The sequence below is a fragment of the Nicotiana sylvestris genome, chromosome 4 (genome assembly GCF_000393655.2).
Source record: "Nicotiana sylvestris chromosome 4, ASM39365v2, whole genome shotgun sequence".
NCBI classification, from domain to species: domain Eukaryota; kingdom Viridiplantae; phylum Streptophyta; class Magnoliopsida; order Solanales; family Solanaceae; genus Nicotiana; species Nicotiana sylvestris.
This window is the reverse complement of record NC_091060.1, coordinates 148,168,656-148,194,025: the sequence shown is the minus strand read 5'-3', so window position 1 is coordinate 148,194,025 and position 25,370 is coordinate 148,168,656. Positions and strand designations below refer to the sequence as shown.

Sequence of the window (25,370 nt, the reverse complement as noted above, 5' to 3'; positions counted from 1 at the left end):
ATTTTCTGTTAATATATGTCAATGTATTTTCATGTATTCATTGTCTTTTTTTTCATTGTAATTCAATGTATCTCGTTGTATTCCATATATTTCGTTGTATTCACTGTCTTTTTTTCTCATTGTATTTCAATGTATCTCGCTGTATTCTATGTATTTTATTGTAATCACTATCTCGCTATTTGCCATGAGTATATTCATAAGTTTTTTTAATTAATATAATTTATGTATTCAGATATATTATATAATTTTTCTGAAGATTGCTATGTTTTTGGGGTATTTTTCGGCTGAGAATCTTTTTTATAACTGAAAATACAAAATTTGTGTGTTATAATTAAGTTTGTTGAGTTATATTAGGAGTCTATTATGTTAATTGATTCACTTTCCCTTTTAAAAACAGTGTCATCTCCTATTTCACGCCATGAATACAGGCGAATACAATAATGTCTCCATCTGTAATTTCATATTTCACTCCATGAATACAGTCGAATACACTCGAATACAACAACTGATTAGTTGGACTTCCTGATTCACGCTTATTTTTGCTACTGTATTCACGAATACAATAGCTTAAATACATCAAATACATCTTATAACCATGTATCTATAATTCGTAATATAGCAAATGATATCTATGACTAATTACTACTAAAAGATAGTGTTTTATGAAAATTTTCCAATTCCATTTCTTTATTGGAAAGGTTTTGGTTTTGACGTGACGTTGTTAACAAACTAGTTATGGTTATGCGGCTAGGAAAATTTGAGAAGTTTTATAACCTGTCAATATTTTCTTTTATTTTTTGGGGTTGGGTTCTTTTCAAAAATCATTTTCCACCTAAGTTTTCTCTAAAAAAAAATTACAATATTTTTTCTGGCAAAAACAGCTTGCTCACACTAAGGTTGAAAATGTGCCACTATTTTAATTTAAACCAAAAATCCAAAAAACGGAAATCATATCGAACGATAGCCACGAATTGGAAGCAGTGGAAACAATGAACCTTCTAAGCCAAGCTTCCGCCGGAGCTTTAACGGCAACTCATCGTTGTTCCCTCAAATTCACCCACCCAATTCCACCGCTCTTCTCCCATCGCCGGCCCACTAAAGTCTCCACTACTAACCCAATTCACGGCCCAAAAAATCGCCCTAAACCCCTCACTCTTGCTAACGCTGAATCTTCTTCCGGCGCCGGCGCTCCTAGTCAAACTAATACTGCTACTACTAGTACTAGTGGATCAAATAATGGGTCATCTTCTTTCGGCCCAGATGATGGAATTACTTTCGTGGGCCAAGATACTGTTCCTCTTGAAGGTGTTATCCAGTTTGAGAAACCCGATTCTTCTTCCTTTAGTGATAAACTCAACAAATGGGGGTAAGTCTTTCTTTATCTGATTACTAATTCCCCCGTCCCAATTTATGTGATGGACTTTCAATATGTAGAAACAGTTACTTTAAACTTCGGTTTTATCCTTAATGAGATGATTACGGAGGGAGTATGTGATACTGTGTGATTGAGAATTGGTACAAAACCTGTCTGGAGTAGGGCGGATAGTGAGGACTGAGGTGTAATTGTTGTTGTGTTGTTTGTATGTGATTGTGTTGTTCATTGGGATTTTTTCTTTCTTTTTGAATTTGTGGATTTTCAGTTGGGTGGCATTGTTAGCTGGTGGAGATGTAGCGGCTCTATTGTTGTTTTCTGCAATTGGAAGGTTAAGTCATGGCTTCCCTGTTTTTGATCCCGACACGCTGCGAACTTCTGATCCTTTCATTGCTGGTAGGGGAATTGATATGTTTTGCTTATCTTTCTAAGTTATTATGTATTCTTGAACATAAAGATTGAATTTTTAATGATAACTTTGGGTTTCTTAGGTTGGTTTTTGAGTGCATATTTCCTTGGAGGATATGGGGAGGATGGTCGAGGAAAGAATGGTCTTTTTAAGGCTTTCATTGCTGCTACCAAATCATGGTCATTAGGCATTCCGGTTAGTCCTCTTTATATACCAGTTGATTGGATACTGTAATTTATTGATACTCTTGGGTTACTCCTCATTATCTGGTGGTTACCAAACAAATCCATTATATGGGTGACTGAAATTTGGTCAACCTTGCTTCCTATTTACAAGTCAGGTAGTTATACATCTTGCAGCTTCTCTAACATGAAAACTTAAAAGCTCAGTTCAATGCTTCTATTCACCATTTTTTACTATTTACTAGTTGTAAGCTGTGGTTGTTAGTTAACTATCGCACAACTAGATATTAATGGTGGGGAATTCATCCGCATGTGATGACTGAAGGTAAAAGACAAGAAAGAGGAATAAAAAGGAAGCAGACAAAGGAAGACTTCTTCCGTTGGCTGACCCAAAGGGTAAATTGGCAGTCGGCTAAAATTGGCAACCGGATTTGGACAAAGAATAAGTAGGAACCTATTTAATACGCTGTCAATACAATATTTTGGAAGCCCATAAATAAGCATCTCCGCTGCCTCATTCAAGCTTCCAATTGGAATTTAATCTAGTGGATCCACAGAGGAGCTCTGAAGAATAGAGAGTTGTAGATCATAGAGTGAGGTATTCTCTATGTGGAAAGAGAGTTGAGTGGTGGTGGAGAGGGTATTCCTTTTGAGTGTGTTAAACTCGGGGATTTTGTGATACTCGATTGCTTATTGTATCTCATCTACTATAGTGGTATTGTTGTGCTCATCTTGGGTCATGGTTTATCAGTTCCTTATTTCTCACTTTTATTCTCATTGATTTACAATGAATATTCTGTGGGTATTTCAAGGGTCCCAACAAGTGATCTACGTATCTATTCCTGAGAATTGTGTGACGGATCCACGAGATTGCATTCCAGTTCGGAAGCCTGAAAGAGGCAGAGAAGAGACCTATTACAGGCTTCAAAATATTCTGCTGACATCATCAATTATATTAGCGTATTAATTAGGCTCCTACTGTTCTTTGCCAAAGTCGGTTGCCATTTTTGGCCGCCAACATTTCTCTGTTGGGGTTGGCAATGGAAGGCTATCTTCCTTGCCTTTTTTCTTTGTCTATTTCTTTTTCTTTTTCTCTTTCTTCTCGTTAGCCAATCACATGGGGATAACTTTACCCCACAATTACAGCTTGAACTTCCTCGGGCTTTGGCCAATGCTCTCAGGAGATAAGGAGCATAATTTCAAGAACTTAGGATTTTCTATCATTCTAGAAAGACAGGAACAAATTCATTATGAGGAAGGAAATATCTTAGGAATTAGATTTTTAGTATTGGCACTCCAAATAAGATGTAGAGATCTGCCAAAAGAAAACTCATGGATGTGTGTTAGTTGCACATAATGCAAAATGCATGGTTAAGGCGACAAACTTGAAGAGGAGAAGGAGGTGCAAAACCTCTTTAAGGGTGACTGCCATGGGAATTGTCGGTAGTGAGCTGAAATGATGCTTCCAGATCGGGCTACTAACGGCGAGTAAGGTGTATTTAGAATGTAGTTGTAATACTTGTGTAAAACATTTTGTGCGCTTAACAGGAGAACAAATACGCTAGTAATCAAGAAACATTCCAGAGTGGAATGAGGCTTTAAGTAGTACTATTGCTCAGTAACTTGGTTTGTGCTTGACTGCATGTGACCAGGAATAAGCTTGAATATGTTGAACTGCATCATAGGTTAAAACCAGTTTCGGTGTGCTTAGTATTTACTCCCTCTTTTCTATTTTATGTGATGCTCTTTCCTTTTTAGTTTGTTCCAAAAAGAATGACACTTATCTATTTCTGGGGGAACGATTTAACTTTTAAACTTTTCATATTATGCTTAAAGTCATGATATAGGCAAATGTTATGGCATGTCTGATGCTAAAGTTCCCAAAGTCTTTTTTCTTTTCTTTCTAAACTTCCATGCCCAATCAAACAAGTTGCTAAATGAAATGATAGAGGATGAGTTATGTCTTAATGAAATTGTTAACTTTGCCTTGACAGATTTTTCCGCCTTGACAAAACTCCATATATGATGTGTGGTATAAGTATCTGTATTTTGTTGTGTGTTCTGATCTCTCTCTCTTCTATCTATCTATCTATCTATGGGTACAAGTAGTACCAGGTAAGGTTCCACTGTATCTTCTCGGGTAAAAGTAGAAAAAATATCAACTTAATAATTGATAACTTAGTATGAGCCAGAAACATCACATTACTTAATGTTGAACTATTTAAAGGAAGTACAATGCTTTTGTAGAAGTGAGAATTGTCAATTGTATAAATGGAGTATTACTATTTGTAGAAACATGTCGAATATTTTGGGATGTCTTAGAAGTGGTTGTGTGACGGAGAGAGTACAATATGTAAAACCCTAAAAAAGGCAGCCCAGTGCACAAAGCATCCTGCATTCATGCAGGGTCCGGGGAGGACTGCACCCCAAGGGAGTGTGATGTAGGCAGTTTACCCTGATGCAAGTATCAGTGGTCGATGCAAGTATCAGTGGTTGATTCAACCCTAGATGCTGCGAAAATATCTTGATGAGCATATGATTTGATCAGTTTACAACTTTCTCTCTCTTGGGGAATGACTAGTGAGCCAATTTTCTGTTCTCATACTTATTGTCATCTTTCTAGCGACTTCGGTCTTTCTGCCCCTTGCTTAATCTTTGTTTCGTTTACTTGATTCTCTTTGCCGTGGAAATTTGAGATTGTTTCACTGAGTAACTTAAACCTAGGATATGACAACGAGGAACATGCTATTTTCTGCTAAATGAAAGGTGGATACAAGATTGTCTTTCGTTGTTGGTCACAATTTACTTGAGAATGGAAGAGAGCAGAGAAGGGAAATTCTTGTAGTTTTGTTGGGGGAAGAGGAAGGAACTTTGTTGGCAGCATTTTCATCAACTGCCATATTTTTTTCTGGATTTGAGTAGAGAAGACTGAAGAGATCAGCATCAGAGAACAGTGGAAAATTCGTTCATAGTTGGAGGAAGCAAGATCAGCTGTAAAAGTACTACATCAAGCAAAGCTTTAACCACTATGTAAGTTTCGTTAGAATACTTGGAATTTAAGATAGTAGAAGAAGCAACATTTCAATCCCTGAGAACACTTGTAACTCTGGATATAGCTTATCGGATTCAGTAGTTTGCAGAGCTAGGAGTGCATCTTCAGACTGATTATAATCAGGGTATTAAACAAAAGAGTTATGTTGGGGTCGTACGCCCGAAGGAATGGCCTAATAAGGGAGTTGCTGATAAAGTGATGAAAAGGGAAAACAAATTGGCATCAATTGCATAAGAAAGGTTTCTCATAACCAAAAAGGACTTCCTTTATACAACTTTGGTTGGAGGAAAGGAAGATAATCCTTCTATGTGAATTGAGATATGGGTAATATCGAAACGGAATATGGATGTGACAATGTACTGCATTATTTGGATCACAATTTTGGTTTGATTTCCCTTCTAGAGGCAAAGAGGGAATACTTTAATGGGGAATTGGTATTAGGATAAGTATAAATTGCTAACTAGTGGTCTTTGCAAATATTTGAGGTGTAGAGGCCAGCCGATAAAATTGAGAATAGGACTATTAGATGTTGGATGTTCTAGGGTTTCAAGTTGAGCAGGACCAAGACAGAATACTTGGAGTGCAAGTTCAGTGGCGTTACCCGGGAGGCGGACGGGGATGTGAGACTCGATACGCAAGTCATTCCCAGGAAGGAGAATTTCAAGTATCTGGGATCTATAATTCAGAAGAATGAGGAGATAGATGAGGATGTCACACACCGTATTGGAGCAGGTTGGATGAAGTGGAGACTCGTTTTCGGTGTCTTGTGCGATAAGAACGTGCCGTTGAGACTTAAGGGTAAGTTCTACAAGGTAGTGGTTAGACCGACTATGTTGTGTGGGGCAGAGTGTTGGCCAGCCAAAAAGTCTCATGTCCAGCAGATGAAAGTAGCGGAAATGAGGATGTTGAAATGGATGTGTGGGCATACTAGATTGGATAGAATTAGGAATGAAGTTATTCGAGACAAGGTGGGAGTGGCCCCTGTGGAGGCAAAGATGCGTGAGATAAGGTTGAGATGGTTCGGGCATGTTAAGAGGAGAAGTACAGATGCCCCAGTCAGGAGATGCGTGAGGTTGGCCTTGGGAGGTGAGAGGAGGGGTAGAGGTAGGCCAAAGAAGTCTTGGGCAGAGGTGATCAGGCGGGACATGGAGCGGCTTGAGTTGACCGAGGACATGATCCTAGATAGGAGGGTGTGGAGGTTGAAGATTAGGGTAGAAGGTTAGTAAGTAGTCGTGCGTTTCCCTTTGTCTTCTCCAGTTCGATAGTATTAGTGCTAGTATGGTATCTTTTTTTTTCCTTAGTTTGCTATATTTGCATGTCTTGTTCTGTTATTACTTGTCATCGGTAATTCCGTAGTTTGCTAGCAGTACTTCGTTCACATTCTCATGTGCTGCATTGGATTTATTTCTCTAAATATACTATCTTGCTATTACTTGTTATCGGTACCCCTTTCATATTCTCTGTTGCTATTTTCGATTTAGTTTTCTAAGTATTTGTCTTGCTATTACTTGATATCAGAGCTTTCTTCAACTTCTTTAGCCGAAGGTCTATCGGAAACAGTCTCCCTGCCCTTACAGGGTAGAGTAAGCCTGCGTACATCCTACCCTCCCCAGACCCCACTTGTGGGATTATACTGGGTTGTTGTTATTGTTGTAGGACTATTGGATGTTCCACTGAACCTATGTTCTGATAATGTCTTTTTTTAAATAGCCGTAAAATCCCCGAGGGTTAGTGGCGCACTGTTCGAAACTTGCTGGATAATAGGCTCACCTCTACTCATCACTTAATACCAGGTGTTTATCTGCGGCAAGGTTCAAAACTTATGATGTGCGTCTAACCCACATATCACAAGTTGCACTCATCCTAATGATACACTTCTATTGTGTAGAACAGATGAGAGAGTTGGAATTATTGAGAATAATTTTGATTTTCTTGAAACCATTTGAGAATAAAACCTCTAGTTCTCCTCAAACAGTCCTCTCCTTTTGTTATAGTGGGTCCTTGAAGTGTTATTGGCTTTCCAATTCAATGTTTACAAGTTGTCTGTTCATATGTTGCATTTTTTCTGATAGCAAAAACTTTTATGGTTAATCAAATCCTGCCTTAGATTCATTGGACAAGCCTCTGTTAGAAATAAAACCTCCAGTTCTCATCTAACATTTCTCTTCTTTGTTTACCATATACATTCAGTAGAGAGCTTAGTGCTTGAAGTTTAAATGATTTTGTGAAAATAGGTGTTTCAGGGGTGTTCATATATTGCAACTTTTCCAATAGGAAAAAATATATATGGTTAATCAAATTCTCCGATGATTCATCACAAGTCTGGGATAACAGCAGGGACAACAGTAAGAATATGAATCTCTTCAGTGGTGTTGATAGGGAAGATGTTGTCATGCGTCACATAAAATGAATTAAAAAAGGGAAATGGCTATGGATAAGTTTTTATTTGAGTACTAACAAATCACATTTGGAATCTTTCCCCTGTTACACTCACTCTTGTGTGGCTGATCTACTGTCTTCGGTAAATGTTTCTGGTTATATTTGCTTAAAGTAGTCTTTTCATAAGATTTGGTATGCAATACTTGCTTTGACATTTCCATGGATGCTTTGGCCTTCTATTAGAGTTTGATAGATAACTATCATTTTCTAGTCTCAAGCTTTCCTCGCATCTTGATACATTGCCCGTGAATTTCATAATAGTCATTGAACAATGATAAAGTTTTGTCATTTGCATAATTTGTTGGGCATTTGCTGGGCCTTACCCATCATGGAAAATTATTTGCATGTGTAAAGCTGGAACACGGCAGCATGTTGTATGACTGCATGTCAGAGAACATCCAGAACTGTTAACGTTATAGTGTACACATTAGTTAGAAGTGATGTAATTTGAGGATAAAGGTTAGACAAATAGATTATGCTTAGTCGCTCCCACTTACGTGAAGCATGAGCTTGATCATGTTTTTGTTTAAATAACTGTTATCAGCCTTTCATCTTTTCTCCGTTTGTTGAGGAGCAAGGTTTCCTAATCGTCAGCTGACTCTTATTTACTCTCTGTTTCTCTTCATTTGCAGGTGGGTTTAGCTATAAGGGCTGCCTCTGTGGGTCATATACCACCAGTCAACTTCATAATAGTTACCATGGGGAGTACTGCTGTATTACTTATCGGATGGCGGACGCTCTTGTTCAGCATCTTACCGAAGGACCAGCCGAAGAAGAATGATGTTTATAAGAGCGGAAGCCCTTTTGAACTTTTTGAGGTAAAGTTTCTCTTGTCTAATCAGTAACTTGGGATATTAATGGCGGGGTAGCTGTTTCTATGAACCTTTTCTTGCTTCCCTAACATGGCTACCCTGTTTGAGCACTCGAATCTGTGAACTCAAGCCATGGAACTTTATATGAATGTGGCATGCGATGGCTTTTATTTTCCCATGCACTAAACTCTTAAGGCAAAATAAATCATAAAGCTGACATTTGATCAATTTGTTTGCATAAGAGCTCATGAAAGTTTGATAAGATCATTATTTTTTGAAATAACACTTGGTTGACATTTGATAAATTTGTTTGCTAAGAGCTCATGCAATGTTGACACGGTATCATTTAATTGCTGAAATTCTGGCTTCTCGGACAAACGTGGTATTTTCTTAACTTAATACTAGTAAATATTCAAGTTTTTCACGTTCACCGAGGGAACAAATGGAAATGAAAAGACGTAAACCTGTGCTTACTTTCTAGTGTTATTCTTATTTTCCCCCTATGCCATGAATGTTTGTTTCTTACATGACAACTATGCAGTAACTGTGTAAAACATGGTTGCTTGTTTAATTTCTGTATTTATTAAGAAAAAAAATTCCTTTTGTTGCAGTTGCTCACATCATTGGTAAGAAGATGGTGATTATGGTAGCAGTGCACGCGACATTTTATTGCGATTATATTCTTTCTAAAGGAAATTTCCCAGTATGTACATGTAATTTCTCAGTATTAGTAGATGTACGACGCTGAAACTTGAGCGATTGTAGTTCATTGCGTCTGAAGAGCGATGGAAGAAAATAAAGTTTCATCCATTCCTCATTATACTACAGGTTTTACTTAAATTGGTGCACGAAAATGTGGCATTTACTTTGTCCAGTGCTGATGTATCAATATTTGATTTGGGAATGCATCATATCATGACCTAGGGGAATTGTATGTTATGCCGACGCTGCTTGTGCTTCTGGGTTGAAGAGAAATCAAACTGCTTATTTAAGGTCCTTGAACTGTTTCTCAGTCGCCAATATCAACAAAAAGAAGATACAGTTAGTAACATTCCAGTTAGTAATTTATAGTAAGCTTGCTTCATTTTTAGAAGTGGCTTAGTTAAATTTTACTAGTTGGCTCGCTGTATTAAGATTAGAAATGATAAAGGAAATCTCTTCAGTAGTGCGTGCAGCTCATTGCTTTGAGAAAGGGTGTGTTACAAATAACTACTTTGACCAAAATTGCTGAGGGTTTTCAATCTTTTGCTTTTTATTTACACCTAAAGTTTAACAAATAACTTTAGGGGTCGTTTGGTACGAGGGATAAGGTAAATGATTAAATTTATACCATGTTGGTTGATGGTGCAATTTATCCCTAAAATGGTGTAAATTTAATCCCAGACTTAATACTGGATATCCCATTGTATCTCATCAACTTAGGATTAATTTATCCACCTCCCAGCTGGGATAAATTAGTCTAAGAGATTATAATCCCGGGTTAATTTAGTCCGTGTACCAAACGACCCCTTAATCACTGCTATTTGATGCCCGAATATATATGAGTAGTCAGCTTCTTATTTTTGCTGATAACATAACATTGTGTAGAGTGTGATTTTGTCATGTCCATTGCATATAAGAAATTTCAAATCTGTTTTGTGGGAAAAGGCAACCGATTTACAGTGATGAGACGTTTGCAGCATTATTTCTGGGTGGAAAAAGGCCTATATTTTTGTTGCTAATGGGAAGGGAATGTAGGTAGGCCGGCCAAGCAGTATATGAATAGTGTGAGTTGAGCATAGGTATATATAGGCCAAGAAAGCTGTGAAAGAAGATTACATTGTCAATTAGCCGTCAGTAGAATTTGGAAATTAAAACAAGAGGTTAATGTATGGCTCCAAGACAAAAAACGTTAAGTGATTTTTTCACATTTACGCAAGTCTTGAAGGCTAAAATTATTTGACACCTATATCCGATTAAATAGTTGAAACAAACATAAATTGGTTCAGATATCTGCTTTGTTAAAAATAAATAAATAAATAAATAAATAAATACATGATTAGTTGAAATAAAATTAAGGGGTGATGTGGGGTTTCCATAAGATGGATTTTTGGGCAGCCAAGAATGCCCACCACTCACTGCCTTTGCTCAGTTTGAAATTTGCCTTCTCTTCCTCTTACTGGTGCTGTCAGATCAATCTTTGTTTGACTGTGTTCTCTTTTCTTTTCTTTTCTTTTCTTTTTTTTTTTTTTAAATTTTGCTCCTTTAAATCTTACTTTTCCTTTTTCTGAATTTCTGATTGATTTTGTGGTCAGTCATGTCTTCGTTTGGTGTTAATAAGTCATCATCAGCACATTATATCAATGTCTAATGGTGTCTCAAGTCAAACTTACCCTAATTTCTGATTTATCGAGAAACTCAAATGCTCAAGTTTCATAAAATCGAAATAATTCCTACTTAGAATCAAACCTTTTTGCATTGAAATTGACAATTGCAGATCATTTGCTCTACAATGGTTGACCTTGCACTTTGACTTTATATGATAAATTTGAGATTATCTATTTAATTGCATGTATTTTATTAGTCAGCACTACAAGAATAAGCCTATTTTATCCAAAATTTTAGATTATTTCTGATTATTATGAAGAGCAATAATAATAAATTATTTAATTAATTAGTAATACCAGCTTTATTCTACATGAAACAAAGTACCAATATATAATTTTTTTGGTTTTCCACCCGGTGTCCGGTACCCGCATTAGTGCCCGACTATATCCGGATTCGCACTGCGTAGGGCCCCATTCGGGGGGAAGCGCTCCCTACCAAAGATTTTTCCATACTCAGAGCTCGAACCCGAGACCTTTGGTTAAGGAAGAAACAATCTCATCCACTACACCAATATCAATTACTTTGGAGTATAAAATTTGCTAAGAAAGCAAATTCAAACTATAAGGAAAATATCAAGATTAATATCTTAAATGGATAAATATTTGAAAAGAAAAAAGAAAAGATATTAATTTGACAAAGGAAAAATATCCAAAATAAAAGTAGTCTGTCTAGCTGCAATCTAGTGGGTAGTAGAGCAGTAGCTAAGAGGGAAAAAGGGATGGTGTTTTTTAGCAAAGGAATTAATGAGGTGAAAGTGGCAAGGCATTGGTACATGTTTGCCCTTAATATCCATCTTACACCATTGTGGAAAAAGAAACCTTATAGTCTTCCTTCCCTTTATAGTGAAAGTTTGTTACAAAACAAAGTATGTATAGTGAATTATTAAAGGGGAATTTCAGACCATTGCATCAGCATAAACATTAAAGGCACATTTTGTATCTAACTGGATATTTTTTTTCAACTTTCGAAAGGTTACCTATTGGATTCAAAATTTAAGTTTTATAGGTTCAAACCTATTATTGCTCCTGTTTCAAAAAGATTGGCATAGTTCAAAGTATGAGGATTAAAATACACGTAACTTTGACCGTGAATTTAGACATAGATTCATCGAGTTTTTGAAAATAAAATTTATATTTTTAGAAACTACATAAAAAGTATTATAAATCATAATAATTCATATTCAATCTATTTACAAAATACTTAAAAAAACTTTGATAAAAAAAAACCTTGTAGACTTCCCGGATTGTAATAGTATCAATCTTTTTGAAACGAAAGTAGTATACTTTTAAGATTATGTGTTCATATCTATTACTCCCTCCATTCCAATTTATATGAACCTGTTTGACTGAGCACGGAGTTTAAGAAAAAAATAAAGACTTTTGAAATTTGTGGTCCTAAGCAAGTCCAAATGGGGCCAGAGTATTTGTATGGTTATAAAAGCTTCTCATTAAGGGTAAAGTTGTAACTTTAAGCTAAATTGTTACCAAATTTAAAAAGGGTTCATTCTTTTTGGAACGGACCAAAAAGGAAATAGGTTCACATAAACTAGAACAGAGGGAGTATTTCTTATAATTTTAGTGAGTTTTTACTTAAATTTATATATCGCATCGAAAGTATTAAGTTCAGATAAACCCGATGTCAAGCTTTATCTTGTTTGTGTCATGATTTTTTAAAACTTGTTTGGTTTTTATAACTTATAAAGTAAAGACTAATGGTTTCATATATATATATATATATATATATATATATATATATATATATAAGAGAGAGAGAATCTAAGGTGATAGTGACTATACAATTCAGCATAGAGAGTGACATATCAGATGAAAGTTTAAGACCTGAGAGACAAGGAAAGGGCTACTACTACTATACTAAACCCTATAATAGGCTACAAATGAACAATTCTTCTTATTTGTGGATGTTGCCGTTAAGTTTCCATTTGTTATTGTAACATTGTCGTCCTTTCAATAATATGCTTCATTATAGTATTATTATGTGCACTTAGGCCACATTGTTCAATTGAATCAAATCCAGATTATGTACTATGTTTCCCTAGTATTATCCTGTTTTGGACATTCAAGACTAATGTTCATTATACAATGATGGTACATTAATGGCAAATTTCTTAATCTTGTCTTTGGAAACTAAATATTCTTTCTGTTCATTTTACATGGAAAATGATTTAGGGAATCAAATCATTTCATCTCTTACTATTGTTTTTTAAATTTTTTGAATAGCTTGAAGTAATAGTATTTTCATTTTGTTTATAAATACATAATTTAAAAAATTTTTTTTTTGAAGAATTCACACTAAAAAGTGGATATTTTGGTTTCGTGCTTCGAATTCTTTCACATAAATTAAGATAGAAAGAAGCAACACCATAACAATTACTCCCTCTGTTTCAATTTAAAATAACACATTTTCCTTATTAGTCCGTTTAAAAAAGAATAACACATTTTTATATTTAGAAACAATTTAATTTTAAACTTTTACCCTTAATGGGAAACTTTTATAGCCACAAAAATATAAAAGGCGCACCGCGCAAAACCTATTTAAGAGCAAAAAAGCTTCGTATCATGATGTTGTTTTATTTTGAAGATTCAAATTTGAAAACTATAATTAAGGGTAAAGAGACATTCTTTGTAATGGTACTTTGGTTGTGAGACTAAAAGTGGGCTAGGGGGGTTTGGGGCCAGAAGAGGAACAGTGTAAAGGACAGATTACAGATATAGTCAGAGACATTAAAACAGCTGGATCTCCATAGAGAGGTGAGGGAATAGCAATAGCAAATTAAAGGTCCTAAAAGCAGAAATAATTGTGAGATATAGCCATCAATAAAATCCAACCACTGTTTCTTCTTATGGCCAATATGTTAAGTGACTTTGGGATCTTCCTTAGATTTTGTTTTGGATTTTATGTTTTTTTCTTCCCCTCTTACTTGTCACGTGATTACTTTTGCCCCCCTAACCTCATTTATTTCTCTTCTATATGAATATGAACCTGCTACTATACTTACGTGTTGAAAGTTATGCACTGAGCTGGCCTTATAGCTGCAGGCTCTATAGCTTCAATATATTGCCAGATCAGATCATACTAGGAAATGATCTCTTCATTATTACTTTGTAATTTGTAAATTGTTGACAAAGAGGTAGGTATCTCTCAATTACACAAATCGCTACCATATTAATTATATTATAGCGCCTTAAGTGAGAAAGATGGTACATGCATCAATCCGAATAAATTTTGGATTTCTATATATATACTGGCCAACAATATTTTGAAGTCAAAAGTTATTTGAAAAGAAATATCACTGTATGAGATCAGAGATTTTACATAAATCTTATAGCATCCTAGTGGTTGTATGGTATACTAATGGTTATGTCACGTAGTTTTATTGTTTTAAGTGGCGAATATAATTACTTACATTTAATTATTCACAACTTATCAATCAATTAAGATAATATCTTGATCCTAAATAACTTAATTTGGTGAAAGGTTCCAGTATATATTAAAGACCCTTTCGCCTGCTATTTATGATTCTGACCCCACAAAAATTAGGAAAAAACAGGTACTAACATATTGCAAGGACCTTATATGATGATCAATATTGATCCACTAGTAAATCCGAAGTTGGTCTGACTCTATTCTCCTAATCTGTTGGAATTAAATTCACCATTCTCATCAAGAGGGGTAAACCAAATTACGAAGCCCCCACAACCAATCCACTCAAAAACAACAACAACAATAATAACAATTAATAATTAAGCATTAATCTTAAACAAATTTGAGTTCGCTATATAAATCGGTCGGACTATGTTTAATCAAATAAAATTTAATTATCATACGTTGTGATTAAGATTCATCACGAATTGGATGGTGTTACCTTGACTGTCATTCTCCACAATCATCCTCTTATCTGAAGCTGGGACCAACAATATAAACAAACTCACACTCGTATAGTCCTCATCCCCCGCCAAAAAAGAAAAAGAAAAAAAACTTTGAGCCCTTTGCAAGGGGAAAATAGAAGCTAATGTTGTTTTGTTTAACCATCTGGTTTCTTGGATTTATTAGTCAACTAATTCGGATTTGCACCGACGACGAAAGGACAAATGCTTCCTATCAAAAATATTTTTATTTTCAAGAATTAGAACGGTATGGTTGGGTCTCACCATATACTAATGATTTCATAGCAGGGAAAGAAAGGTAGGTTTATTTCTAATAGTGTTTGGTGGAGTCACTCATCATTACCATATAATCAAAGGAAAAGAATCCACACGCACAAACCCTTCCTTTGATTTCCCTCTCTCCACAGTAATTCCCTCCCAAAAACCTCAGTAATGATCAGCCTGTTTTCTTCTCTTTCAAAGATTCAAACCAAATGATTTGCATTTGGAAAATCTGTCTCCACGAATACCTCCATCCATGCAGTTTTGGCATGCAAAATGCTACCCTTATTCCCCCCTAAAGTAAAAATACTGCTACTTATCTTCTTTTTTGCTCATAATTACCCACGACCGCTAAAAGGATATAATTTCCTTTCTCATTCTATATGTTGATTAGCACTTAATTAACTTTGTTGAAGGATCGTGCATTACCTTAAGATCCTTAGTAACTAAGCAAGTTTCGTCATTAAGTTTCTTATTTGTTCTCCCTTGATTTCTTTTATTTTGTGTTAAAGTATCATTTAATATAATGTACGTGCACAATGTATATCTAATATCATTGGACAATTTTATTTTATTTTGAATTAATTGACTAGTTATTAGAGGTACCATTTTGTAGAGTTTAGATATAAATTATTGCTTTAAAACAAATGTTGAAAAAAAATTAACTATGTTCTTCTAGAAAAGAGGAAGAAAACTGAAGTAGGGTATAAGGTGAGCCGCCGTAAACTAATTTTATTTATTTATTTATTAAATCTATCTGTTGGAAAGAACAGATAAAAACAAAAATGGAGACTGTTGATTAGATCCCGTGAAGAAAATAAATGAAACAAAGACAGCACACAAACAATAAAGATGATGGACAGTTTAATCTTTTAGTAGCTATTTTTAATTAAAGTGGAAAACATTCTGCAGTGACTATCCAAAAGAAGACTTTCGTCTAAAATAAACATGTGGAAGAACAGCAAATCTCTAATATATAAGCTTTCCTTTAATAAATTAATAAGATTGTCAATTTAATAAACATAAGAAAAATAATTTTTAAAGAAATAATACTACTTACTACTCCAGTATAAAGAATTATCAGGAAAAAGCAAAGGATTTTCTTTTTGAGGGCCCTTTATTAATCATTCATGGAATATTTCAAGTAAAAGGGAGACCCACTTCTACTTTATGTCCGGCAGCAGGTTTTGACTACGCTCCTTATTGCCCTTAGAAAAAGCAACAACTATCAATCAAAGGCATGCCTTTCTTTTTTTTCTTTATGTTAATAACAACTTCACGTACTATACCCACAGGCGTATTCAAGTTGATGGATATGAGTTCACGTGAACCTATACTATTCTTCCTAAATCACGTTTAACAATGTTATATTTCTTCAAAATTATTTAAATATATGTGTGTGAACCCATGCTCAAAGACTATTATGGTGCAGTTATTATTGGATGCATCTCTACAAGTGAAATTGGCATTTCAAATCTCACTCTAAATGGTCTTGTTTTCGGCACAGAGTATAGATATATATGTTAAAATTACTAAATTTTCAAAAAAATATAATTTTGAACCTATAATTTTATAAGTATAGTGGATCATGGTAAGAGACTAAAGTTAAACCAGTCAAATATATTTCTAGATTCACCTCTTCACAATAGTGCACTCATCCTCTTAAAATTCTAGATCCGCCTCTGACTCAGAGCATGAACATGCCTTATGCAAGCGGAAATATGGAAAAATTAGAACGAAAAAAGAGACAATAAATATTCATGTTATACCTTTTTAATAATATTAAAATTTAATCCAATATCTTTTAATGGTGGAGAAGATGGAACGGGAAGGATACTGATGGGATTTGAACCTTAAGAAGGCAGGGAGTTCACAAACTTAACTAGCCCTCAATCCCAATTTGATATCTATGTGCCTTGAATATAAGAATAAGTTGTCCTAAAACCAATATCAAAGTTTAAATGCACAAAATTAACTCCAACTAAGTATATTTGTCAAAACAAGTTTCTTGCTAATCATAAAGTTCATTTTTCGGCATGATAGATGGTTTTTTACTCATACTTGTGAATAATGAGATTCACACGAACATGCTACAGTCAGCGTAATTTGGCTTACACTTTATATTTGTGTTTAAAAATTCATTTAATATTTTAAAAGCTAGTAGTAAGTTGTATTTTTTTGAATCATGAACTCAAAATACTAGCTGTTCCTCCGCGCAGGAAGGCGGGAGCAGTCGAATACTTTATGACAGAGGAACAAACTAGAAAAATACAATAATTTATTCCCCAAAATTGTAGCAGAATAACTTTGGCATAAGGTTGTTATAAGCCTTAAATGCGGATATTCCTTTTCTTTTTTTTTTTGTTATTTGATTTATAGTATAATGCCGGTAACATTCTCCCGTTTAAAACCTTTTGTTTTAACATCCATAAGAATACCTTTCTGTTCAGTAGCTAAGCTCTTGTGCATCACGCTGGCATTCAATCAGTAACGGATTTAGAATTTTAAGGTCGTGGGTGCTTCACTTTCTTTAAACATAAAGTTTCTATCAATCACATAGCATAAATGTAGAACTAAAAGTTAATGAGGAAACTTAAGTTAGTATTACTGTTATAAAAAAAATTCCAATCACAAATCATAACAATTTTGTTACATTTTGAGAGCTATATAAATAATATTGTCATTGCTTACACTTGCAAATATTTTATGCTCTGCCTAGTAAACTAAATAATTATTTAAAATTCACCACCAATGTTGTTAAAAAATTTATCTATTATGTGGTTCTGGAAATTGTTTGAATCTTCAAGAAGGCTAATTTGGGGTCTTTTTGGAAGCTGGTTTTTTCCTCCTTTTGCATCAATGAATTAGATCAAATAAGAAAAAACAAAAGCACTAAAACAAAAAGTGAGCAAAAAGTCGATAGTACTAAAGAGAAATAAAAAGAACTAGAATTGAGACAAATAAATCGCTACTGAAAAGCAATTGAGTAGAAAAGAAGACCTAAAAAATGGTTCGGATGGGAGTATGATAGGGGGAATGACATTCAAAAGATAAAATAAAATAGAACTGCTATTTAATCATTTGCTTTTAGCGAAATTAACCTCTCATCGTCGTCATTGTGCGACTGAAGCACCCACTCTTAACCAAAGCAGCCAATCAAATATTTGTTTCCTAGGTGCTTACATCAGTTTCTTAGTATTTTTTATATGTCTTTATACACTTCACGTTAAGGTCATGAGTGCTTAAGCACCCACACCCATGTATGTAGATCCGCCCATGTATCCAATAATCGATCATTCAAAAATTTGCTTCTAAGGCATGAATTATATCTTCCTCAATGTTCAGATCATGAGAAAATGACACACTTGTTTATTCGTCAACAAACAAGATTGTAGTCTACAAGTTATAATGTCGTTTATTCTGATCGTTTGAAGAAGTTGATGATAATATTGCATGCAAAAGGTGTAGGGAAATGACACCGGAAAATAACGATAATAATACTGCAATAATATTATTTGTGAGCGAAAATACATTAACTGGCTTGAGTCGTGTTAGGCACTGTCCTAAGGAATTATTTCAGTGTGAAATGTTTCCCCAGGATTATACAAGCCAATTTCTATTTATTTAGAGGATACAAGAATCAGCAAAATTAAATATTACAAACTCAGCTATATAAAAGAGGGAAACAAGAGAAATTAAACTACCAAAAAGAAAGATAACAAAGCTAAGGTGGAGAATAAAGAAATTTAGAAGGAAAGAAGAAGAAAAATTTCTTTGTCTTGCTAATGATTATTGATGAAAAATGAGTGATTGGTAATGGCTATTTATAGCCTCATTTGCATGAAGACTTATTGTGCATGGCAAGAAAGTGGATGGAATTTGCCACTTTGCCAAGGCTTTTTGCCACTTTTCTAATGTCTTCTAAAAGAGATGTCACTTGACTTGGATTATGACAATTGTCAACAAAGTCTTAAAAATATTGCCACGGTCCCCGACTATTTTAAAGACCTTCAAAAATAAACTTGCTGGATTTGTATGGTCCAAATGTAATAGGTTTGGTGTCTTCTGGACTATAAACCAAACTTAGATCAATAAAATTTAACTCACAGAATTACTGGTGAAATATAATATTTCTATGAACCAATAAATCTTATTGTAAGTCAGAGATTTTATCAATCACATTTCGACCCCCGGTAATTTTGTTGTTCAATGCGGTTTTGCGCCCAATAGGCCATGTGCATGCCTCGTTATTCATAAGAGCTCCAGAGACTAGGCCAAAATCTCATAGGAGCGGCCCACTCCACTCTCATATAGGTGAATTCATCAAGTGTATACTGCTTTTAAATACACCATCCATAAGGACTATAAATTTCATTAAGAGTTATAACTCAGCCTCTCAATTAGTAGCAGTCAAACACTCTCTTTTAGTGCATCAGTACCAATATTGACTTGTTATTACCCATATGAATCTACTTCATGAGATCTCCAATCACATACGTTGGGTTACCATCTATATTGACAACATTTCTGCCTTAACCCCATCATTTTTGAGGTTTGAAGAATTAATTTCCTTCCCACGGATTTAGTCGGAGGATCGGCCAAATTTATCTCTAACTTCACATAATCAATGGAAATTATTCCATCTCTAACAACTATTTTATGACATCATGTCTCAATTTCATGTGTCTACTTTTACAATTATAAGATTTATTCTTTGCAATAGCTATTGTCGCTTGACAATCACAATGCATAGACACAGGAGGCAATACGTCCTTTATTAAAGGGATATTAGCTAAAAAAATTCTTAGCCACTCAGCCTCAGAACCAACTAACTCTAGAGCTACAAACTCTGATTCCATAGTCGATCTAGCGATGATCGTCTATTTAACTGATTTCCATGATATTGCACCACCACCAAAGGTGAATACATAACCACTAGTGGATTTTGTCTCATCTGAATTAGAGATCCAATTTGCATCACTGTACCCTTCTAAAATAGAAGGAAATCCACTATATAGGATACCATAATTCATGGTTCCTCTTAAATATTTCATTAGTCTAGCTAATGCAGACCAATGCTCCATGTTGGGATTATGAGTATATCTACTCAGTCTACACATTGTATAGGCTATATCATGCCTTGTAAAATTCATTAAATGCATCAAACTCCTAATAATCTAAGCATATTTAGACTGAGCAACTGGGTCACCATTATTCTTTTTCAATTTAAAGTTAGCATCAAAAGGAGTGCTCACAGATGTGACATTAAATGATTTTGGGCTTAGGGGCGTGTTCGGATTGTCTTTTGGAGGTCCGTAGCTAATTTAGGCTTGAAATGCCAAATGTTAAATTTTTGAAGTTTCCGGCTCGATAGTGAGATTTTGATCCGAGGGTCAGAATAGAATTACGGAAGTTGGAGTAGCTCCGTAGGGTTGAATGTAAAGTGTGTGTAAATTTTCAGGTCTTTCGGATGAGGTTTGATAGACTTTTTGATCGAAAGCGTTGTTTTAGAATTTTTTGAGTTCTTAGGCTTGAATCCGATGAAAAATAGGTGTTTTGATTTTGTTTTGAGCATTCTGAAGGTTGGAACAAGTTTGAATGATGTATTAGTATTGGTTGGCAGGTTTGGTTGAGGTCCTGGGGGCCTCGGGTGTATTTCGGATGCTCAACGGACCATTTTTGGACTTGGAAAGATTGCAGATTTTCTGCTGTTGTGTTGCAGAGAAAAAACATTCATCGCGTTCGCGAGAGGGTCTCGCATTCACGTAGAGCATCTGGGTGAAGCATCTGAATCATGCTTCGCGTTCGCGTAGGCATGGACCCGTTGGTCTTCGCGTTCGCGACATGGTCCTCGCGTTCGCGTAGGGTCTGCCAGTGTAAGCTACGCGTTCGCGAGTGGACCTCACGTCCGCGAAAGAGGAAGTTAGCCAGTAGATATTTTTGCATCGCGTTCACGGTAGTAGTCTCGCGTTCGCGAAGAAGAACTCGTCTGGGCAGAATATAAAATTTCAAAATCAAGGGTTTAGCCATTTTTGTGAAAAATAAAGCTTGGGAGCTCGGATTTGAGCGAGGTTTTGAGGGATTTTCAGAGATATCAACTGGGTAATGATTCTTTACTCCTTTTTGCTTGTATCCCATTAATCTAAACATGAATTCATTATTTAATTTCAGAATTTGTATGAAACTTGGGGAAAAGTTCTTAGACCAAGAATTTGAGTTTTGATTGGGGATTTGACATTGGATTGGGATAATTTTGGTATGGTTAGACTCGTGAGAGTGTGAGAATTCTGGAAATGTAAATTTTACCCGATTTCGAGACGTAGGCCTGAGGGACGTTTTGGTCATTTTACCTAATTTCGCGTATTAGCTTAGAATTTAATTGTAGAATCAGTTACTTGAAGTTTTATTTATATTATGCAACTGAATTGAATAGATTTGGGCCATTTGGAGTCGAGTACTCGTGGCAAGAGTGTGGTCTCTGGTTGATTTTGAGCCAGTTCGAGGTAAGTGGTTTGCCTAACCTTGTGTGGGGAACATTCCCCTTAGTATTTGGTATATTTTATAATTGAAATGCCTTTTACGGGAGGTGACAAGTGCGTACTTGAGCTAATTATTGAAAATTCGGTTTCTTTAAGTTATTTCAATTGTGCTCATTTTTCCTGTTTTATACTACTTGCAAATTTAGCATGTTGTTAGCTTAGAAAAAGCATGTTTAGTTGACTTAATTGCTTATTTGCTTAAACTACCTTAATTGCATTACATGAAGCATGTTAGGCTAGAATTTCCTGTTTTTACATCGTACGAAATTGAGATTATTTGAGTATTTCCTTGTGTTGTTGCTGCGTGTTTTACTTTGGGACTACAGGACGGTATCCCGGGAGATCCCCTTGCATGTTTACTTTGGGACTATAGAACGATATTCCGGGAGATCCCCCTGCACATTTACATTGGAACTACGGGACTACACCCGATAGATTTCCCCATGTACTGAGTATTTACCTTTGGGACTACGGATCGGTATTCTGGGAGATCCCCTCACATTATGAGTTGGACTACAGGACGGTATCCCGGGAGATCCACTGGATATTTATATTTGGGACTACAGGACGATATCGTGGGAGATCCCCGGTTACTTTCTTTATGATGAGCCGTATTTTCTCTCTGTGTTTTCTTGTCTCTGTAATAGTTGTTGTAGTCTTTTCGATCGTGTTACATTTAGTGTTGTACTTATTATACTGTTATGTTCTATACTGTCAAACTTTATATTTTTATTTAACCTCAGTAGAGCCCTGACCTTCCTCGTCGCTACCCGACCGAGGTTAGGCTTGGCACTTACTATGTACCGTTGTGGTGTACTCATGCCCTTTCTGCGCATGTTTTTCATATGCAGATCTAGGTACGTTGGCTCAGTTCTACCACCCGTTAGGTGAGGCGACTGCTCTAGAGACTTCGAGGTACATCTGCCACATCCGCAGATCGAGGAGTCCTTTTCTATTCTAGCTTTTAAACATTTGCCCTTCTGTATTTTATTTCCTTGTTAGATATTCTGGAGTTAGATATTGTTAGATATCCAAAGGCTTGTGGTTCCGTGAGTTTCCGGGTTTTGGGATAGTGTATCAGATTCTGAGAAGTTGTGTTGTATATGCCGAACGGCATTTTAAATATTATTTCCTTCGGTTATTTTTGGCTTTTGATTATTTTTTTTGCAAGTTTTGTTTATGTTTCGCATTTGTTAGGCTTACTTAGTCGTAGAGACTAGGTGCCGTCACGACAGTTCACGGAGGGCGAACGGGTGTCGTGACAAGTTGTTATCAGAGCTCTAGGTTCATAGGGGTCATGAATCACAAGCCGGTTTATTAGAGTCTCGCCGATCGGTACGAAGATGTCTGTACTTATCTACGAGAGGCTATGTAACTATTAGGAAAATTTCCACTTCATTTGATTTCCTTGTCGTGCGATATTTTGACATCACAATTCTAAACTTTTGTCTTCTTTTTTCTCATAATTGGTGAAGACATGTGCTACCCGAGATGATCAGGCACCCGAGCCCCCTACTGCAGCTGTTAGAGGCGGGAGCCGGGGTAGAGGCCGAGTACGCGCACGTGGTACAGCCTGAGCACATATGCGAGCTGTCGTTGAGGTACCACCAGCAGTTCCAGCCGGAGTCCAGGAACCTGATACGCCTACTACTACTACTACTTCAGCACTTCAGGAGACTCTGGTGCAGTTCATAAGCATGTACATCATTTTGGCTCAAGCAGGGTTGCTTCCCCTTGCTGCAGCCACATCTTAGGCCGAGGGAGGAGCACGAACTCCCGCCGCCCGCACTCCTGAGCAGCGAGTGCATGTTGATTAGGTCCCGGAGGTTATTCTTGTACCGCCTGCAGTGCCAGTTCAGCCTGAGGACAGGGCATCAGCTTCAGAGGATGAGCAGCGGAGACTTGAGAGGTTCAAGAAGTTTGACCCTCCGGTGTTTAGAGTGTTAGCATCAAATGATGCCTTGGGATTTTTGGAGGAGTGTCGCTGTATCCTCCGCAATATGGGTATATCAGGATCGAGTGGGGTTTCTTTCACCACCTTCCAGCTTCGAGGAGCTGCCTATGAGTGGTGGCGCACCTATGAGTTAGACAGTCTGGACGAGGCTGCTTCACTGACTTGGGGCCAGTTTTCAGATCTATTCCTGAGAGAGTTCGTCCCTCAAAGCCTTAGGGACACATGGCGCGCAGAGTTTGAGCATTTGCGGCAGGGTGCTATGACTATCTCAGAGTATGTTGTCCGTTACACTAGCTTGGCTAGACATGCACCAACCTTGGTTTCTACTGTTCGTGAGAGGGTTTGCCGGTTTATTGAGGGCCTTATTCCCAGCATCAGGTCTAGAATGGCTCTTGAGTTGGAGATGGATATTTCTTATCAGCAGGCGGTGAGCATTTCTAGGAGGATTGAGGGTATGCATGTGAGGGAGAGAGAGGAGAGGGAGGCCAAGAGGTCTCAAGAGTCGGGCCATTTCTCTAGTGCCCGTTCCCCAGCAGCAGGTCGTCATGGTAGGGGTTATATGAGTCACCCTATTTATTCAGCTCTTCCAGTAGCCGGTGGTATTCCAGCCCTTCCTAGGCCCTAAGAGCCTTATTATGCACCATCAGTATCTAGTGCGCCTCCTGTGTGAGGTGTTTTCAGTGGTCAGTCCAGCAGACCTAGCCCAAGCCAGTCACAACCGCCACGTCCTCCCAGAGGTTGTTTTGAGTGTGGTAATACACGCCATATGGTGAGGGATTGCCCCAGACTTAGGAGAGGTGCACCTCCACAGACTTCTCAGCTACAGCGTGCCCTACAGAGTTCTCAGGCTATGGTTACAGCTACAGTTGCTAACCCACTTGCTCAGCCAGCTAGAGGTGGAGGTCGGGGAGGTAGAGGTCACCCTAGAGGGGGAGGCCAGGCCAGATACTATGCCCTTCCTGCCCGTACCGAGGTTGTTGCCTTCGATTCTTTCATCACAGAGATTATACTGGTGTGTCACAGAGATGCATCAGTTCTATTCGATCTAGGCTCCACTTACTCTTATGTGTCTTCTTATTTTGCTCCGCATTTGGGTGTACCTCGGGATTCTTTGAGTTCCCCTGTTTATGTTTCTACTCCTGTCGGAGATTCTCTTGTTATGGATCGCGTTTATCGGTCGTGTTTGGTTGCTCTTAGTGGTTTTGAGACCAAAGCCGATCTATTGTTGCTCAGCATGGTAGACTTTGACATTATCTTAGGCATGGACTGGTTGTCACCCCATTATGCTATTCTTGATTGTCATGCCAATACCGTGATGCTGGCTATGCCAGGTGTACCGCATGTTGAGTGGAGGGATACTTTGGATCACAGTCCCAGTAAAGTTATTTCCTTTCTTAAAGCTTAGTGTATGGTTGAGAAGGGGTGTGACGCGTATTTAGTTTATGTGAGAGATATCAGTATTGATACCCCTTCAGTTGATTCAGTCCCAGTAAAACAGGATTTTCCCTATGTGTTTCTAGCTGACCTTCCGGGCATGGCGCCTGATAGAGATATTGATTTTGGCATTGATCTATTACCGGGCACTCAGCCCATTTCTATTCCTCCGTATCGTATGGCTCCTCCTGAGTTGAAGGAACTGAAGGATCAGTTACAGAAATTGCTTGATAAGGGTTTTATTCGGTCTAGTGTATCACCTTGGGGTGCTCCTATCTTGTTTGTGAAGAAAAAAGATGGTTCTATGTGTATATGTATTGATTATCGCCAGTTGAACAAGGTTACAGTGAAGAACCATTATCATTTGCCTCGTATTGATGATCTGTTTGACCAGCTTCAGGGTGCACGAGTGTTTTCTAAGATTGAATTGCGCTCAGGTTACCATCAGTTGAAGATTCGAGAGCCAGATATCCTGAAGACTGCTTTCAGGACTCGGTATGGTCATTACGAGTTCCTTGTTATGTCATTTGGGTTGAGCAATGCCCTAGCAGCCTTTATGCATTTGATGCACTGTGTGTTACGAACGTATCTTGACTCGTTTGTCATTGTCTTTATTGATGATATTCTGGTGTATTCCTGGATTC

At 36.8% G+C, this 25,370-nt stretch overlaps 1 protein-coding gene across 1 annotated transcript; it reads left to right on the top strand.

Moving 5' to 3' along the window:
- The first annotated feature begins 923 nt into the window (after window positions 1-923).
- On the top strand, window positions 924-9,264 carry LOC104219958 (uncharacterized). Its single transcript, XM_009770728.2, has 5 exons — window positions 924-1,366; window positions 1,641-1,768; window positions 1,864-1,976; window positions 8,087-8,272; window positions 8,878-9,264. Exons 1-5 carry the CDS (start codon window positions 990-992, stop codon window positions 8,905-8,907), a joined length of 834 nt encoding a protein of 277 aa, XP_009769030.1. The 5' UTR covers window positions 924-989; the 3' UTR covers window positions 8,908-9,264.
- Window positions 9,265-25,370: the final 16,106 nt, after the last annotated feature.